Source organism: Zonotrichia leucophrys, chromosome 4A (assembly GCF_028769735.1).
Source record: "Zonotrichia leucophrys gambelii isolate GWCS_2022_RI chromosome 4A, RI_Zleu_2.0, whole genome shotgun sequence".
In the NCBI taxonomy this organism is placed as follows: Eukaryota; Metazoa; Chordata; class Aves; order Passeriformes; family Passerellidae; genus Zonotrichia; species Zonotrichia leucophrys.
Window position 1 is genome coordinate 4,527,671 of NC_088174.1, and position 19,242 is coordinate 4,546,912.

General features: G+C 47.0%; 1 protein-coding gene across 3 annotated transcripts in view; it reads right to left on the minus strand.

Annotated features, from left to right (window-relative positions):
* Window positions 1–378: 378 nt before the first annotated feature.
* MED12 (mediator complex subunit 12) overlaps window positions 379–19,242 on the minus strand; it is a 34,878-nt gene continuing 16,014 nt past the window's right edge. The window contains exons 19-44 of one of the 3 annotated variants that reach the window (XM_064713183.1): window positions 19,056–19,219; window positions 18,788–18,919; window positions 18,020–18,247; window positions 17,675–17,819; window positions 17,274–17,394; window positions 16,493–16,594; window positions 15,667–15,780; window positions 15,242–15,405; window positions 12,339–12,518; window positions 12,104–12,175; window positions 11,667–11,827; window positions 11,414–11,575; window positions 11,221–11,332; window positions 10,912–11,001; window positions 10,380–10,489; window positions 9,756–9,891; window positions 9,322–9,483; window positions 8,402–8,779; window positions 7,920–8,070; window positions 7,525–7,730; window positions 7,030–7,110; window positions 6,610–6,827; window positions 5,860–6,016; window positions 3,044–3,217; window positions 2,803–2,884; window positions 379–809 (exon numbers count right to left, since the gene is read on the minus strand). In XM_064713183.1, the coding sequence (XP_064569253.1) occupies window positions 766–809; window positions 2,803–2,884; window positions 3,044–3,217; window positions 5,860–6,016; window positions 6,610–6,827; window positions 7,030–7,110; window positions 7,525–7,730; window positions 7,920–8,070; window positions 8,402–8,779; window positions 9,322–9,483; window positions 9,756–9,891; window positions 10,380–10,489; window positions 10,912–11,001; window positions 11,221–11,332; window positions 11,414–11,575; window positions 11,667–11,827; window positions 12,104–12,175; window positions 12,339–12,518; window positions 15,242–15,405; window positions 15,667–15,780; window positions 16,493–16,594; window positions 17,274–17,394; window positions 17,675–17,819; window positions 18,020–18,247; window positions 18,788–18,919; window positions 19,056–19,219 (3,846 nt within the window). In that variant the 3' untranslated portion in view covers window positions 379–765. Of the gene's footprint in view, window positions 810–2,802; window positions 2,885–3,043; window positions 3,221–5,859; window positions 6,017–6,609; window positions 6,828–7,029; window positions 7,111–7,524; window positions 7,731–7,919; window positions 8,071–8,401; window positions 8,780–9,321; window positions 9,484–9,755; window positions 9,892–10,379; window positions 10,490–10,911; window positions 11,002–11,220; window positions 11,333–11,413; window positions 11,576–11,666; window positions 11,828–12,103; window positions 12,176–12,338; window positions 12,519–15,241; window positions 15,406–15,666; window positions 15,781–16,492; window positions 16,595–17,273; window positions 17,395–17,674; window positions 17,820–18,019; window positions 18,248–18,787; window positions 18,920–19,055; window positions 19,220–19,242 lie in introns of all 3 variants that reach the window. The other 2 variants (XM_064713182.1, XM_064713184.1) reach the window with 2 other exon arrangements.

Below are 19,242 nucleotides of genomic sequence, written 5' to 3' on the forward strand. Positions count from 1 at the left end.
AAGGAGCTTGAGCATCTCTGTAAATGCTGTAGTGGGGGAAGCTGGGCTGGTTAGAGCTCAGAATTACCCTGCAATAGAAGTCCCTCTTCATTTTATACCAGTGTCCTGGTGGAACATGCAACAGGACTACCAGCAAAGCCCTTAATCAACATAAAAATCCTACAAAGCTTGCACAAACCTTTGCAAGTGTGTGAACACCAGCTTATGAAATAAACAGGGAAGAGCTTTCCTTCCCAAACGAAATTGTTTAGCCTTCACAAAAGCTAAAAATGCAGACATTAGTTCTATTGAGGAAGAGATGAAGCCCATGTGTGGAGGGTGCTGCTGGGCTGTACTGGGAGGAGTGCTGAGGAGGAAAGGCAGGCTCTGAATACACACTCAGTTTGCAAAGTAAGCTCTCTGTATTCATCCGAGAATGTCTGCAGTATGGAGTTCATCTGGTATAAATAAAGTACAAAATTTTACAATGTCTTAATCATTATTTTAACAAAAATACTAAAAACTGAGTAAAAACTGAAACCAAAGTGGGAAGGGAGACTATCAGCCACAAGGGATCTCCATAAACATTTGTAGAAATTGGATAGTAAAAACACTTTCTCTGTACAATAAAATGCTCCTCCTGGCATCTCCCTGTGGGACAGACAGCAGCAGCACTGGGGGACACAAGGACAAGGGTGGGGGCTGCCCCAGGGAGTGGGCCAGGCTGAAGAGGCTGTATCCATCCACAGTGATGTCTCCCTCCTGATCAGGCTCAAGTGCCACAGGTCAGTAGCGTCCAAATGGGTTGTTGTTCTGCTGTGTCTGTGTATCTGTTGAGGTCAAGACAGAGTTAAAACAGTCACAAGGTCTAGTTCAGAAAAGAGATTCCCCTCCCCACATCACCAGGGCAGTGTGAGGAGTGTCACAGGCCATGAGAAGGAAAATATAACCAGTATAAAATCTAACCAGTGTGGTACTCCCTGTGCTGCAGATCTGCCTGAGCCTTTGAGCAGCAGCACAGCCAGGATCCCACATTCTTTCAGGAAGAGAGAGATATATTCTAGTCCTGATACTGAAGTTTCCAGGGAAAATCTCTCCATCCCTCATGGAAGACCATAACAAAGCCCTGAAAGGTGGCAAGCAGCTGGGAAGATGAGTTTATGGATTCATTATTTCTGATTTTGAAAGAAAGTCAGCTCTATAAAATTAGACAATTTCTGCTGCTGAGCTAGCTAGTGTCACTCATCCTAAAGCACTCCCAGAAACCAAAAGTTTCAGGGAAAATATCCCTGGCTTCCTGTCAGTATCTCCATGCAGGCCCAAAGGATTTCCAGATGGCACAAAGGCAGGAAACATGGTAAAGATACATGGTAAAGAACTTCCAAACTGCTGGGACTGCTGTTCTGTGATTTAAAGTGCTCACAGTATTGAGTATTGTCTGATACATAAAATTATGTTGTTCTTTCTCCTGAACATAAACATCAGCATGTGTGGCCCTAAGTCACTAAAGTAAAAGGAGCTGAGTGTAACCTGGTTGGCCTGCTGCCTTCTCAACTCTTCTGGACATTCAGGGATACCCTGGAGCCTCCTAAGGCATATCCTGGGTCCAGAACACCCTTGTCCCCTTCCTGTGCAGGCTGGTCTTGGTTTACCCTCCTGCTTTCCACTCCATCTCTGACACTACAGATGAGAACTCCAGAGGCTTCCAGGGGGAGGTGATGCAAAGCCAAGGAGGCAGCATGGAAGCTGAATGCTGACACAAGGCTGCATGGGACCCACCCATCTAGTGCAGATACAACAGCTCCATTTGCTGTACAGAAAGGCTACAAAAGTATGGCTCTTTTGCTGTATTCAGATTATTATACAAGGTCTTTCTATATTTGAATGTCCCAGCTGAGATCCTTTGGCACAGACTTATCATTTGTGAATCAGGCTAGTGGGAAGCTCAGCACATTAAAACCTGGTTTGGGGAGGTTTTTGGCCACAAGGACTAAGAATTTTCCATCAGGGAACAAGTATAAGCACAGTTTCCAAGTCCCCCACTCCACACATTACCAGATCTGGCACAGTCTCACTCTCAGTGCAAAATAAAACAAAAAAACTATCAACTGTGCTGTCCATTTCTGAGCATTTTCATAGCATTTCTGCCATTTTTACAGCAGAAAAGCCAGTAAGGTGACAGAAGACAATGACAGAAAGCAATTCAGAAGGGAACAGCATAGAACCTGAATTCTGTATTGTGATCCTCCAGCCAGTAATTCAGAATATAGATTATAGGAATACAGTGCCAGACTGAAAAACATCTATGCCACTACCCTGCTGTGACCACCACAAACACAGCAAGTGTGAAGCTACACTTGCTAGAGCACTCCTCCTGCCTCCAAGAAGTCTTGTCTGGCTCACAACACGACCACAGGGTCTCTGGGTCATCCACCAAGAGACTGCTCCAGGATTACAGCCTCCCTATGCCCCTCAGAGGTCACCTGCAGCAGAGAAAATACCCTCAGATGATTTTAAAGCTGCACACTGGATCCCTTCAGGAAAGCTGCGTGGCAATCCCTACAAAGGCTCAGCTCCCTTGTCCCTCTGCAGGCAGCAGGAGGAAGGTCTGGAAGGTTGTTCACAACCTGGCAAGCACTGCCCTCCCTGCTGCTGTGCCCCTTTGGGCTGGTAGCTCTAAGTCCTTATGCCACCTCCCTGCCAGCATAATTTATGTCCTCAGACAGACAGTCTGGCTCAGCCTCGCTTCTCTACACCAGAGTACCTGCAATAGAAAACAGCAGGGAGGAGACTAGCAACAGGATCAAGAACACTCAGGCTTACTGGAAAGCTGCTGCTGAAGCTGTCGAACCAGAGCAGCTGTTTGCTGCTGCTGCTGTGTCTGCTGAAGGCCCTGGCGCTGGAACTGCAAAGAGAGAAACACAGTTATAGGCACAGCCCCCGGCTGGCAGGCTCAGCACTCACACAGGCCCTGGCAAGCTCAGGGAGGGAGAAGGGGGGTGCAGGTGGAGCAGTGCTGGATGTGTGTGGACTGTCCCGTCCCTGTGCCTCAGGGAACACTCACAATGGGCTGCTGGGGGGGCAGAGCCTGCATCCCCAGCCCCGGGGGCTGGCCCTGCGCCTGGGGCTGAGGCACTGTGGACACCTGGGGCTGCTGCTGGGGCTGGGGCTGCGCTGCCTGGGGCTGCTGCTGCTGCTGCTGCTGCTGCTGTTGTTGTTGCTGCTGCTGTTGCTGCTGCTGCTGTGAAGACAAAAGAGAAGGGACTGTCAGGGCAACACACACGGCACCGGGGCACAGCGAGGGCTTAAGGAGGAAATGTTCCATGTGTTCCATGGAGTGAAACATCTCATGCACCATTTTCCTTACAGGTACCTAAATTACTCGAATTTCACCAGGACTCCACCCCAGCCTGAGAAATGGCAAGAAATAAAGGGACAGCAACAAAGTTTCAGATTACAATAGATTACAGTATTGACAGATGACCGGAAGAGAACTCCAAGTCCACTGGTCATTTCTAGGAGCAAACCAGGTGCAATAATAAAAAACTAAGGACTCAAAAGGCTGGCTGCTTCATCTTTTGCCTCCTGGTTAAGATCAGCAATAATGAATAATGAGTATTTGCCTGACTCATTCTCAGATTCTCTTCAGAGGTAGCAACAGAGCTCCTATAATCTCCTTACACAATCCACTCCAGGTCAGCTCCTACTACTGGAGTTTTCCCTAATCTCTACCCTGAATTTCACATGTTGTGTTTTAAGGCCATTTCTGGTCCTACAGCCTAGAGATAAAAAGAGATAAGGGTTTTTTTTCCTTTATTTTTAAGATAAAAAATATGGAGACATATCTCTCCTGTCGTCTTTGTCTCTCTAATGCAACACATCCAGCTATTTCAGATTTTCCTTCTCAGTCATGTCCCCCAACTCTTCAATCTATCTTGCTGTCCTTCCCTGCCACTCATGACAGCTGGTGTTACACTTCAATAAAAGGATGTGGATAAAACTGGATTCAGTGCTCAAAACCAAATGTTTACAGAATTAGTTATGCTGAGAAGAATATTCAGTGTGTTGGAGTCAGAACATACCCAGAAATCTCAAGGTTTTTCATTTCTCCTAATTTCCAGACAATTCTCCCATCTGTCAAAGCAATTTTTAACTCTCTAGATAAAAAAAAAAATATTCCTAGCAGAAATAAAAAAATATTAATGCCATCATAAGAAACCCAACGTGATGATGGTAGGTACAGCTCCAGTCACTGGCTCAAAAGGACAAGGTTCAAACCTTGAGCAGATTCAGAGAACAAACAAAAACACAATCAGGAGAAGGAACAGTGTCTTATGAGAGAAGGCTAGAAAACCCTGACCTTTGGAAGCTGCAAGTGCTCCCTAGGAATGTACATTGGGCAAATAACAGTGAGAAAGAACAGCCAGTAAACAGGACACAGTGGACAATAATAATTCATACAAGAACCAGTCATGAACACATTGGATCAAGAATTCAATGGATCAAGGATTCAAATTCAAAGGGAGTGAGTTTCTAGAACAGCATTCCCACTTATATCAGTTTGGTCACAGGTTCCTGACATGGATGCTGCAACCTGGATACACAAGAAAGCAGATGACTGACTAAATGGGCCAGGATACCAATTTCATGTCCTACCTTCTTGCAGCAGCTGTCTACCAACCCACATAGGACAAATCAAAAGGCCACCCATCCTTTCCACAGGCCACTGCATGATGGAAGTCAGCTCCAGCACCAGGCACACCTCAGGTAACAAAGCAGGAGTCCCAGTCATGGCATAGCTTGGGCACTCCACTTTTGTGGGTTTTTTAAGCAACCAAGCAAAGTCAGCTAAAAGCTGAAGGTATACATGAAGTTACTGAGCTAGGAGAAGTGTTAGCAATTTGTCTGAGGCATGTTCTTCTAAATATGAGTGATGGAGAATGCTAAAAGAAACTCAAAGTGAATAGTCAGGGGGTGCTACTTATCAAAAGGACTAAAAGCTGCTGACCATGCCAGAGGCAGTTCTCTGTCCAGTGCAAGGCAGCAATTCTCAGATCCTGCTGACTGCAGCTCTCTGCAGGAACCACTCTCACTCAGGCCACTCTCTGAACAAAAAGACTCAGCACTCTGTGCCATGTAAAGTCTCCCCATATTCCACAGGTCTGCTAGGCCTTGTCATAAGGCATTGGATTCACCAATTAAACTCTCTGTGTTTCTCTGACTATAATTTCTATAATTCTATCATTCCTAGAAATGTATCTTTATTTCATGTAAGAATTTAATGTTCCTAAGATCATAATGCAAATCCATGGAATACTCATGTCTGTTGACTCATGCTTTGTGATCTTCTTTGAACCTAGAGAGCTGGGTCTAACAGTTGGCTTTGGATCAGTTTTTCACCATCTGCTGTAAGAAATGGAGTACATGAACTGATTCATGCCAGATTTTTTGCCAATGGAAACTAACCAATGCTTATTTTGATCTTGAGAAATGCAGATATGCCCCTAAAGATGATCTTGAACAACTTTCCTGCTCTTTCATGGACAGGGGGCTTTTCACTTTGTTTCCAGCTCCTGCCACACTTGTACAACAGCTAACTTTCTGCACAATCTACTGGCTCAGCTGGAGCAGGAAGAGGTGGGACACAGGCCAGAGGACTCAACAGACTTTCAGCTCATGCTGGGTGGCTGGCACAAGGCAGTGCAGCAGGAATCCCCATCAAGAGTGGCCAGCTCTAAGGAAGGGAGAACTGCCTAGCAAATTACCACAGCCAGCCTCCAACAGAGTGACATCCTTCCTGACACAGAAGGGCAGAGGTAAGCAGCGCTGGGCAAACCTCCTCCAGCTCCAGCAGCCTTCCTCCTGTCAGCAACCACTCACCCTCAGCATCTGTTGTTGCTGCTGCTGCCTCAGGTACTGCTGCTGTTGTTGGTCAGGAAGGATCTGGCTGGGTCGAATTCCTGAGGGGACTCCCTGTGGACCCAAATGGTTCATCCCACTCATCATGGGGGTCTGCTGTATTGACTGATGAGGAAACCTGCAGGAGGAAAGGACAAGCTCATGGAGTAAAGGATTCATAGGCAGCCAGCTTTCTTTAATCCAAACACAACTTCTGACATCAACAGACAGCCCAAAGAGCCCCCTGCAATCCATGCTTTGTCTGTCTCTGCAGAAAGGTGAGGGACACAAGGGCCTCTCAAGGGCTTAGTACAACCTGTTTTTCTAGAAGCCCTAAGTAACAGTCATCATCCCACTGTTCTGCATGGCTTTCCTGCTGCATTTATGTCTGCTCAGGAACAATGGAAATCTCAGATTTAGCCCTTTGGTGATATGCTGGTTAGATTTAAAACCAAAACTATGACTTTCCCAGGTAACTTTTTGTCATACTTTTCTATGCCATCTTTCTCTGGCTAGTAACACAGTCTCCTGCCTACAACCAGCATTTCCAAATTTCATCCCATCTCTCTGTTTCTTCCCTGGACAGAAAGCTAGATAAAGATGTTTCTCTGAGGAAGCAAAGTACAGCACAGAGAACAGGGTTTTCACAGTTTGCTGTTAGAGTTGTGCAAGCAGAGCAGGGAACCATTTAACAAAACAGAGATAATTAACACCCCATAGGGCAGGAGGTACCTCTGTGTGTTGCCCAAGGTGTGTCCATAGCCAGGGGCCTGCTGGTGCACGTAGCCACTTGGTCTCTGCTGCATCTGTCTAACAGGATCCACTAGAGCAGGATTAGAGCTGGGGTGGGAATTCTGATAGGGCTGACCAGAATAGGTAGGAGGTACCATTGTGCCTGACTGGGAGGGGTGCTGCTGAAGGCCTATGTGGGAGACATAAGGAGTGTAACCCTGGAAGGAAACAAAAAGGCCTTTTTTAGTCACGGGGTGAAAAGGAATACAGAACACAGGAGATCAGCTTCCTGTAAATACTGTCACAGGGAAACTCATTAGGGAAAAGAGCCAAGAGCTTTCAGGCCTTAGCAGCAAGAACAAAGCTGCTGCCCTGTGCTGGAGCCAGATTCCAGCCCTACCTGCAGTCACTGCCACTTACCTGGGAGGGCTGCAGTGCTCCATAAGACGGGGTTGGAGCCATTTGGCGCACAGGCTGCTGGCCCATAATGCCCTGGCCCTGCTGGAAGGCAAGAGAGAAGTGCTTTTTCCAACATCTGCAAAGGGCAGGAACACTGCTGCTCTCTTCTCAGCAGCTCCCACTAAAGCAGACAGGAGGTTTCACTGCTTAACCTATGAGATTGCTGCACAGCCGGCACATGCTGATGACTTCTGTTTCACCCTGACCTGGGACAAATAGGCCACCAAAAAACCTGCCACCCCCAGGCAGAACATGCCCCTCTCATTCCCCAGAGGCCACCCTGTGACAACCTCCTCCAAATGTTAGTGAAACAGGCCCACAAAGCAGGCACAAGAAACAACATATTTCTAGAGCAGACACAGAGTTGGGCAGTTCTGGCTAAAAGGGACAGCACCAAACAGCCTGGCCATGCTGTACTGTGGAGTCAGCAACAGCAAGAGCACAGCTCTGACTTACCAACTTTGCTTGCAGCTGCTGCCTCAGGATCTGTCCTTGGGACACTGGAGGCTGCTGCCTGTACACTGCTGGCTTGTAGGAGGGGTCAATGCCCATCATGCTGCCCATCCCTGGAGGCAGCACACCACTGTAGGGAGGGCGACTCTGAACCAGCTTTCCCAGTGGCACGCGTACTGGTCTGTAGGATGTGTCCAGGCGAGGGCCACCTGCACGAGGAAGAGAAACAGGCAGAGCAGTCACAGCTACTGCTGCACCTCACAGCTCCAGAATGACTGCTCAGCACTGTACCTACACATGCCAGGCAAAAGGAGAAAGTGCAGGGACCTGCACAGGACCAGCTTACAAAAAAAGGTTCCCAAAGGGGTGAAGTATGTTTGGGTCTCTGGTGCACCGACCTGCTGGAAGAGGCTGATTCTGGGCATAGAGACCCACTGGTGATTGCCCATATGCCAGCCTTGACATGGTGCTTCCTGACTGGTGATGCAAGAGATCAGTAGGCATGCCAACTCCATATGAAACCCCTCGGCTAGGGCCCAACACAAAGTCCTGCAAAGACAAAGCAGTAAGAAGGATCAATGTGCACTGGGAATTCATGCATGGAGGAAGACTATTAAAAGGTTGAAAAGTCCACAGGAGGAAGCCAAGGATGTTATCTGAGCTGGGCAGACTACTTTCCTCCCATCAGGGATTAAGAAAGTATTTGCCTTGCCCCAAGCTACAGAGAGCAGGATAAAGCTCCAGTACTCCCAGCTGAGAGGAAACACATCACATCTTCACCATAACACCACTCTCAGGCTCCTCAGGAAGCCTCTAGGGAGTGTTCTGTGACTAGGAGTGGTGGACATGGGACATCCAGAGCTGCTGGACACTCCATTACCTCAGTTTTGCTGGCAGATTGGTTGCGTTTCTTGGTTTTGCTCTGCTTTTTCTTGCGTTCCTCAGTGGAGGCAGCAGGATTGGAGCTTGTTTTATCAGCCTTGGCTGGTTCTGCACTTTTCTTCTCTGGCTCTAAAGCCACAGGTGTAGGAGGCTCTTCCTCTTCGGGGGGCAGTGGCAAAGGCTCCAGGTAGTAACTGCGGGGTTTGGGTTTCAGGTGTGTGTGATACAGGAGGAGCCTCTGCTGCTCCTCAAACCTGGACACCTTGCGATCCACCCGCACTGTCCCAAACCATCCCCAGGAGAGAGGGGCCGAGTGCTTCAAACCCTCAAAAAGATCCCAAGGAGAAATCTTCTGCTTTGTAGAGACTTGCAAACCCTTTAAAGCAAAAGAAATAAGAACCTTCAAGTCCCTGTTGTTGCTCCTATGAGGGTATGGGTAACTCTGTTCTTTCTTCAGGCTGTAATCCAGATCTCTCAGTAAACAGTCTGAGCCCTTGCTAATGGTCCCTGCTTCTCCAGGTGGCAAAGCAGTCATTTCTAAAAGCCTTCATCAACAACTGTCTAGTCTCCTTCATTCCATCTCTGCCAGCCTCCTGCACGCTGGCTCTGCCATTAACTTACGTGACAGGGATTATGTGTTTCTCTTTACACTTCATATAACCATAAATACAACCCCCAAATTTAGTTAACATCTCAGGTCACAGCAGCACGCTATCACCAAGCATTAACACCCCAGCTTTGCCCTTTTTGGACATGGTTATGTGCCAGCTTGTCTGCGTGCAGCCAGCCACTTCAGGCTCGTCAGGGAATGAGGCACTGCATACAGATGCCTCCCAAGCTGTGCAGACTTAAGGCATCAGAGGACAAGGTGACACCTGCACTCAGGAGCTGTGATACAGACAAAAATGCTTCACTCACCTCCTTCTTGAAGATGGAATCAAAGCCAGCTATTTTATTGCCCTTAGTGTCAATGAGGGATCCCTGAGGTTCACAGGTGATGACATCTCGGGTCTGCTTGGGAAGTGGCAGTAGCTGTCTCACCTTCTCCAGGCTGTCAGACTGACGGTCCCCCAGCTCCTTCTGCACAAGTGGAACAAAGAGGACTTGAAGAATTTTTCAGGAAAAACCACCCAAAGCCCACCTATGCCTCTTCTGGTTTTGGTCTCCATTCCTGCATTACTTTTCACCTTTGCACCCCTCAGGCCTACAGAGTCAAAGGGGTCACCCTCATTACTTCATGTAAACAGCAGAAACAGGACAGGCAGTGTTCATGAGACACAGGTAAATCTGCACAGCTGAACAGCCACAACACAGCATGCTCTGGTCCCCATACAGGGCCTGGTGTCCCTCACCCTGAGTTTCTTGACCAGATTCATGTATGCCCGCTTGTTCTCCTCCATGCTGCCCTGAGAGATGCTGGACATATCAGCAGCCAGGGTGCCATTGATGAGAACACTCAGCATGTCCAGCACGGTGGTGAAGAGCTCACTGTAGGTCAGAGCAGAAAGGTCAGTTGCCTGAAAAACTGATAAAAAGCTTCTGCCATCATTGCAACACCAAACACTATTAAATTGTCAAGACCTCCCCCACATTCTGAAGTGTCAGTCTGCAGAATAACCTCCCACACTAATCTTCCTTTTCCTCATACACCACACTTGAGTTTTACTCCCACTTGAATTAGGTGCAGTACACAGATTAAGACTGGACTCCTCTGTACCCATTCAGCACCTCTAAAAAGCAGACTCAGCTGTCCCCTGTGCATCTCTCTGCATCTGGAAAGCCAAGTTTGTTCTGAATATGGCAGAGTGCACTCAGCTATCAGGACCTAAGTTGTAGCCTGCTACTACTCTGAAGTCTCTTTCAGCTGTCACTTCTGACAGATCATCTAGAGAAACAGCCAGCTCACATGAGAAACAGGGCCATGCTAACTGCCCTCCCTGGGAAATGTATAGACCAGAAGTCAGACTGTGAGTTACTTGTTTGACTGCATGTCCACAGTGCCACTGCTGATGATGTCCAGGAGAAGCACGGCCCATTCAGTTGTCTGCTGTGTGCTGCGTTGGACTGTGTCAAACATTCCTCCCACCTGGCAGAGAAAGAAAGTTCAGTCACAAGGACACCAAGAAACACTGAGATTTTGAAGTGAGAAAGGAGCTTAAACCAGGGTTTAAAGGAGCTTAATTCCTACTGAGAGCTGAGGGAGACTGCTGTCAGCAGCCAAACCTCAGATGCAAGTAGCAGTGCTGTGGGCTGCAAAGGCATTCAAAGGAAAAGGCACATCTACAAAAGAGACCAAGTCTCTGGATTTCATCCTGATGAAACAGAGCAAGGGAATTTATTCATGCACCCTGTCCTACTCAGGGCCCAAGACCCAGAAGCAGCACAAGTGTCTCTCCTACTTCCTTGCCTCAGGACATATATAGACCCTCCAGTGTGTGCTTGTTCCAAAGGAAAAGGCAGACAACTCTTCACCCCAGATGGTTAAGCTCTTTTTCTGCAACTGCTCACCAAATTCAGCCGCAGTTTCAAGGCCTCATGCATCAGCTGCTTGGCTTTGCAGTCATCTTGGTACTGATCTTCTCGCCAATTTGTAACAATCTAAGAAATACAGAAGAGAGGACAGACCTCACCAGCTGTATGCTGAAGCTTAGAGAGAGCAGCTTGTACCATTCACTGTCTGGTGACTCAGAAATGGTCAGCTCAAGCTCCCTATATCAAACAGGGTAAGACAAGCAGCATCCTGAGGCCATGCTCCAGAGCCTGTCTGCTGGAGGGGCAAGCTCCTGAGGAAAGTGAGGGGAGAAACAAGACCCCTACCTGCTGGACCTGACTGTACAGAGAGGTGAGGAGGCCTTCCCGCTGCTCATCCTGACCTTTCAAGCATGTCAGCACCAGTGACAGAAAAGGCTGCTGGCTCAGGAGGGACATACTGTGAGAGAACAGAGAAGGAGCTATACTGCCAGGCTGGGATCAGCAGGGCAAGCACTGCCTGCCTTTCCCCTGGACTCACCTCTTCTGCTTCTGGCGGTCCCGCTCTTTGCGGGATGATGACCCTAAATGTTGTCCTTTCTCCAGCTCTTCTCCAGCAGCTTTCAGCACGTGGCCCTGCACTGATGTTGGAAGCTTGGCAATCAGAGGGGCTACCAGCCACACTCCTGATCTCTCCAGGGAGCTGTGACAAAACAGGAGAGGAAAGCTGTTTGCAATGCAATTTAACATTCAGACCTGTCTACAAGAGAGCTGCATGCTGGCTCTACACCTACCTGAGGATGGGCTTGGATTTGTTGCTGGCAGGTGTAGCACTTGTTGAGCTACTGATATTGTTGACTCCATTACCAGTACAGCTAGCAGAGCTGGTCTCTGCTGACTGCTGGAATACCTCAATGGTGGCCTTAGCTATGTTTTCTAACAAGGAGTTCATCTCCTGGAGGTAGGGAAGAAAAAGATAGGCAAGTCCTTCTCTGAGAGCACTTATGGTTTCCATATTTCAACTCAGTACAAACTCAGCTTGCCAACTTCCCCATGGCTGCTGCTCCTGGGGTCTCAGACTCATTGCTTCCTTCTCATGCTTGTCTTTCACATCCTGACTCCCTCACTGTTTACTTTCTCCCTATCCCCACTTCTGCCAGGCCACCTCCCCACCAACTCACAAGCAGTCACTTCATCCTCCCCTGTATGACCCCTCTGAGCAGAAACTCACATTGCTTGCTGTCTGTTTAATCATAAGCTGCAGCTCCAGCGAGGATTGCCTCATGGTCCACTGGTCCAAATTCTGTAACACACACACACATACACACTTCACATAATGCCTTATCTCAGTTCAGACTACACCAACCCACACCCTCAAGGTGCCACCATAATGAGTGTCAGACCCCTCAGAGGGCTGCAATTACATGAGGCAATTAGTAGGACACAGATTGAGCCAGCAGCTGCACCTGTAAGATGCGTTTAATCCTCTGCCGCTGAGGATTTTCTCCCTCCTCATTGTCCAGGAGCCGGTGTGGGTAACAAATCAGCTGCATCAGCCTCTGGGCCTGGGTGCTGCTCAGGACAGGATCCTGCAAGTCATTGCTGTCTTCACAGAGGGACTTCAGACACCGTTCTCCTACCCACTCCTGCAAGACGAAGGCAGAGTCAGCACAGTCAAACTGATGTCTGATTCCAAACCAACGCCCCTGCTTTCAGTCTCAGAGAGATGCATGGAACACATCAAAATCATAAAAGCCTTATTACTATGCAGTTATGCCTGATAATCATTTCTCTTCATGAACTGTACTATCCTGATTCAGCAGGCGTCAGGCACAGCACAGTAATCAGAACAGAGGAAACAAACTTTGACAAGTCAGCAGTAATGAAATACAGTAGTTGCTCTTTCTTTTGAGAAAATATTGGAGTGATTTAACAGTATACAGTCACTACCATGTCCTGGCTCCCTTAACACTGCCACTTGGGCTCAGAAGATCAGAAGGGATCACTTAAAATTGTTTGGTCTATTTCCAGCACAACAAAGCTCTGGAGCTGTCCTAAGTTAGGTTACTCAGGGTTGCAGCTAGCACTAAACCAGAACACATATTGGGGAAAAGCTCACACCTTAATTCTCAAATAGTAATAGAAAACACACTGCCAAACTTAGTAAAAACCAATAACTTTACTTCTCAGGCTCTGCAAAGGAAAATGACTGACTGGATGCAAGCCCCTCAAAGTCACATATTATGAGAAGGTAGACAGAAAACTATTATTGTCAGTCTCTTGATTTCAGTTGATGCTCCCTAAATGTATGGTAATAATAAGGGCAGCAGTTTCCAAACATGAGGTAGGTACTTCACTCAATTTACAGTTAACCTGCAGCATTTGTTAGTGCAGAAATTTTTCATACTTAAAATTAGGCACATTCATTGAATAAAATCAACAGAGGACTGCTATATAAGCACTTCTGCATCTGCAGAGGAAGCCTGATCAGAGCATTGTTCCACTGAGAAGTGACAACAAAAGAAAAGATGAGGATCCAGTTCATTATGCACAGGTGCTGATGCTATGCCTAGAAAGCTGGAAAGACCCTTCAGCAGTGGGTATCAAACTAAGCACTGAAGCACAAAGACTGAAAAGGTCAAAACTCTGGTTTGAAATCCTTGTGAAACAACAGCCTAGATCATTATCTTCATTCCAGATGAAGTTTGCACATGACATGTGGTGACCTCTCCACTGCCTATTACATTTCCCCCTTCAGTGTTGCTACATCACAATGTCTTAATAATAATCTTCTCTTTCTTGCCTAGGTAATACAAATTTCCTTGGGAAGACTCTTTTTATCATTTGCTCAGCTTCTTACAAGAACTCAGACTTCATTTTCAATCCACTTTATTGGTATAAAGATGAATGAAAGACATGCTGGAGGGAAGGGGACATCCAGAGAGATATCTGGACAGGTTTGAGAGGTGGGCACTGAACAGGTTGCCCAGAGAACCTGTGGATGCCCCATCCCCGGGAGTGTTTAGGATAAGTTTGACAGGGCCCTGAGCAACTTGGAATAGTGAAAGTGGCCTTGCTTATGATCTTTAAGGTCCATTCCAACCCAAACAGTTCTAGGAGTCTATAAAAAACCTTTAAATTAATTATAATCTGCTCCTTTTCCTAATCCTCTCACAATGAAGTCTATTATAAAATATACACCTGAACCTGAGACAGAGAAATCACAACCTACAATTTAAGGCATTGATAGTGCAAGTTCACTGCTCACAGAAGAGGTGCTAATATTAAACACAGCATTTTACCAGCCCTTTACAGCTGCAGGAAGCCTGCAGAAGCTCTGGCACAAACTGGTGGTAACTCATGGGTGTCTGCTGGAATGTTCACTTCCACATAACCAGTGCTGCCAACAACTGGTACGAGCAGTGATACCTGACACTGCTGCTCCCTGCTGTGCACAAACACCTCTACTTGCTTTGAGTCCTTCCTATACAGACTTTGATCAGCAAGGGAATATCTACTTCTGCAAATGCTACAGTCAGGTTTCAGTGACATCAAGAAGGCTGAATTTATATTTAAAAATAGGTGGTTCCAATTCCTTTTTGGTAAGGTGGTAAAATTGCTATGCAGTCAGCCAATTAATAAACAATAGCTTGAGGACAACACACAGCACTAATGGTGGGTGTACACATTAGTAATATAAAATACAGGTTTCAGATTGTAACACCACATCTTCCCTGCTGAGAGAATAAACTTATAACTGAGGCTAAGGATACCTTTCAACATCCATTTTCATACAGCATGGCCACTCTACTCTGCAACATTATTAGCCAGGTTTCAGCTCCTCAAGTGTCAATTTTTCACAAAGGAATAGAAATACTGGTGCTGTCATATTAGGCTAAGCAAAAGGCTTTTGTTGTCGTTGTTTTAATTAACTAAATAGGGCAATGCAAAGCCCAGGGATACATTAACAGCCTAGCTGCAAGCAACACCCAGGCTGCATCCTGAAAGACACCATTTATCATTTTAATAAACCATCTGTCTGTCTTTCTCGTGGTGATCTTCTTTGCCTTCAGCACACATCTCAGCTTACCACTCCAGCACTCCCCTCCTTGGACAGGAGCCCTGTGCTGTGGCCAAAGCAAAGGGGATGCAGTCCCTGCACACTGCAACACCTAATTCCTGAGCACTGCTTGTCTCTGTGCTTTGCTAACAGTGAGCAATCCTCAGTACTGTCACATGATGGAAACACTGCAGGTTCTTCACTGATCTTTCAAAGAAATACGTGCCAAACCCAGCCTGAAGAAAGGCATGGGAGATATATCTGTAAGCAGAAGGGATAAGGACACACCTAGAGATAGGACAGACTCACCTGTTGACATATACTCCTCAGTACATACTTGGCATAAATATCCAAGCTGGCTGTTTCTACAGTGACTACCCGACCACCAGCCTTCCTGGTGCCCAGCTCATCATCCATGAGATCATCAACCCCTCCCGGGTGGGAAAAGCCAGAGCCTTTCAGTTCTGCATCTCCTAAAAGGAAAGTACAAGTGTTACACAACAACTCTAACCACAAAGCCTAACTCAAAAAAACATCCTGAGATTCTGTAAATTCTCCCTGCGATCAGTGACCTTTCTGCAGCCAACAGACTCAAAGCATGTTTACAGCTACAGACATGTCCCATTCACCAGAACAGATCTCTTCTGGCCTTCTGCACAGCCAACATGAACAGTGCCTTTCTCCCACTCCCCTGAAAAACATGGTTATAGGCTCAGGCTCACACAGGTACACACCCAGAACAAAGACAGCCTTCAGCACTGCAAAGACTGCTCCATCCACAATACGATTCTGGGAAGCTGCCAGCAAGTGACGGTCACAGGAAGAGCGGATTCCCACAGTGGGTTTGTCTGCAAAGAGGACAAAGGGGAAAGGCAATACTCAGCACAGAGAAAGGCATGGGCTCAGAGCTGCCTGAATTATGTGCCAGCAAGTACCATAAAATCCAGCTCAGAGAATCCTGAGGCCAGTTCCTCTCCTAACTGCAACATGGGGCCCATTTAATTAAGTTTCAAGAAGCATAGTGCCAATCACATTGTGACAACTGAACCATGAAATCCAAATGGGGTGCAGAGCCTGTGTCATGAACTCCAAGCTCTAACAGTACCCTAGACCTAAAATACAAGCTGGATTTAGAAATCTGAGCTATCAGGATACTGGTGAGAAGCCAAGAACAGAGCTTCCTGGAATGTTTCCATCATCACACAAAAAAGAAGTGCTGTAAAACAGCAGCTTCTGGCACCAAGCTAAGAGGCTATACAAAGCTCAAGACACAAAAGAAGAAGTGATCATTACTCTAATGGCTTAGTGACAGCAAGGCCACCTCTACTGGCTGGTTTCCTGCCTCCAAGAACCTTCTCCCCAATGCCTGGCTACCAGGGAGTGACATAAATGGAAGGACACTGTTCTTTGTCCTATGAAGAAAGTGCATCAGGCTTTGCCTGCTTTATTCAAAGCAAGCAGGTTATGATCTCTAACCATAAGGTCTCATATCTCTCTTCTTGGAGTGCAAGAGCCTTAGTACTTCCACAATAAAGAAAGGCTTTAAGTTCATTCACTTACTGCCATCTTGCTGGCATGGGTTCAGCTGTGGAGTCTTAAACAGATGGAGTAAAATCCGGCAGGTCAGACGTGCTCCTGGTTCTGAGTCCTGTTCACTGCAGGCTATGTAAAGAAAAGAGACAACTGAGATTTCTTAAGCACCAGGACAGCTGACTCTCAATCCAAAAGCTATTCACAGTGCACTGCCCTGGAGCAGACAGCTGAGAAGCTGCAGCAGGCCTAATTGTATTTACAAATATGGAGCATGTGCAGCAATTAACATGCAAGCAAGCAAATCCTTCAGTATTATCCCCAGTGACATGCACTGCTTTCTGCTTGCTCCATGTTTCCAACTTCACCCTGTCAGGAGTCTGGATGCTGCAATCCCCAGAGCAGAGATAGGAAGGCTGGTGGCAGAATAAGGCAGTGGCACAGGTGCTGTAAACCCAGCTGGCTGCTCTAGCCAAAATGCTAAGCAGAACATTATTATCAGGGGGAGGCATACTGCTGGAGTCCAGAGCTGAGTACAATGGTCACACAGTGAGGCTGATAACAGCTCCCCATGTTTACTTCAGCTTGTACACAAACTCGAGAGAGCAGGGCAGTGAAAAACCTTAGCACAACCAGTTTTTGATAGAAATCAAAAGCCCCAAATTTCTCTAAAGCACCACATTCAGTTATTAAGTATAGAAGAAGTATTAGAGGAATGTTTCACAACTACAGAGCTCACCAAGTATGCATTAAGCACAGGCCTTTGGGCCAGGACTGAGAGTCAGACAGGTTTGTGCAGGGATGCACTTACCAGCATTGAGGAGTGAGGGGATAGCAGCACAGCGAATCAGGTCCTCCAGCAGCAGGCACTGCCGGGCAATGAGAATGGCAACAAAGGTGGCCAAGGAATCATGGAAAGACAAGTCACTGACCTGAAAGAGAGGAGATCAGCCAGTGATCCTAACAGCCTCTACCTCATTCCCTCTGTCAGCAATTCCTAGGAGCTGAGTGGCAGAAGGGCCCATAACCCCTGGTCAACGTCCATGGTCTGCCCAGGCTGCAACAAACACCAACAGCAGCCCCTGGTATTCAAAGCCTTTTCCCTGCCCTCAGAAGACAAAGCCTCCATCCCTTGTTCACTTTTGCCTTCTCCCAAGGGATCCCTCCACTCCTGCTTCAATTCCTTTTCCCCTTTTGAATGTTTGCACTTGCATCAACATTGCAGAGGAGATCATTGAAGCCACAGGTCCCATTATTGGAGGAACAGCACAAAGCTTTGAGCACACCCAGCCACTCGGCACTTAGAGACTTGCAGTAGCCAGTTAGCTCAGCACACAGGATAGCAATGTCGTTCACCCTGTTAAATAAATAATGAAAAAAGCAGAGGGTCAGCTTTGCTACTCATGCATGCCATCAGATCAGTGATTTTCTAAGGGACCCCAGCCTTGGCTCCTTCTTCTTCACATCCCAAGAGAGCCAAGATATGGCCACTGGTTTCCTTATCCCCACGTAAAGAATTTATTTTCTCAGTAGAACCATGAAAGCTCTGCCTCTCACCTGTCAGGATCGTGGTGTCCCACACACACGTGCATCAGTGCATTACAGACAAAACTGTAGCGATTGGCTGGGTTCTCATTGAGGCTCTTGCCCAGGTTAGTGTATGTAAAGTTATGTGCAGATGGATTCTCAATAGTGTCAATCATGAACTCTGGTTCCCATAGCATGTTGGAGTCAGATGGCTCAACATTGCAATAGATTGTGTTCTTCACCTTGGAGCAGAAGTCACTAAAAAGGAAAGAAAACCAATTAGGAACACAAAAAGCTACGTGGCCACTGAATTCTGGTGAGCAAAGGCAAACCCTCTTTGGGAAAGAACATGTTGAAACTCAAGATCACTGTGTACCAATAAAGATCAATATATTTTTTATTTTCTATTCATTCCGTGCTTGCATTCTAAGACATGGTGAACATTCAGTTTATTTTCCACATCAACTAGAACTTTACAAAATTTCTATCAGTATTCCTCCTCTGTATGGAGGACACTCAGTTTCTCATAAATCATTTGAAACCTCTGGTGAATTTATCCACTCACCCTCCTTTGGGTCTAAATCCACTACACACTTTTTAGAGTTTGCTGCCCCAAACCGCAAGGGACAGTTGTCCCATGACATAGATAGGGACCTAATGATGCTCTTAATGTTCTCCATTCCTTTCCAAACAAGGAATTTCTCAGGAGCAATCCCATCAAACAAGATCAAAAGCAAAGTTTAAGTCAAGGTGCTATAGTGGGCAGTACCCACTGCACCTCAGCTGCATCAGACTCACCTAAAGAGCTCCCCAAATTTACTTTTGAGGTGACTGCAGGAGGTATAGAGGTCGTAGAGATAGGCCAGGATACAGCGCTCTGCTGAGGAGCCGTCCGAGCGGTTCATGCCGTGTTTCACCACCCCACAGAGACTGCAGAGAGACAAAACACAGTGAGCTGAACCCTCGGGCACCAAATAGCTGCTTTTTAGGAAGGACATAGATGTCCAGGCCCTTATGAACCCCCAGCACATGTACTTCCTTACACAGAGAGGGGAGAGGCCCTTACCCTTCGAAGACCTGAGCCATCTGGTCCTGGTTCAGGATAAGGCAGGAGTGGTAGTGCCGCAGCACAGCCACGATGCACAGGCACAAGCTGGTGGTATAGCTGCCAACAAGGTCGGAGGATTTCAACAGCAGTTCTGCCTCCACCACGCTCAGTTCATTCAGCAACTGCACCCAATGACAGAAAAACC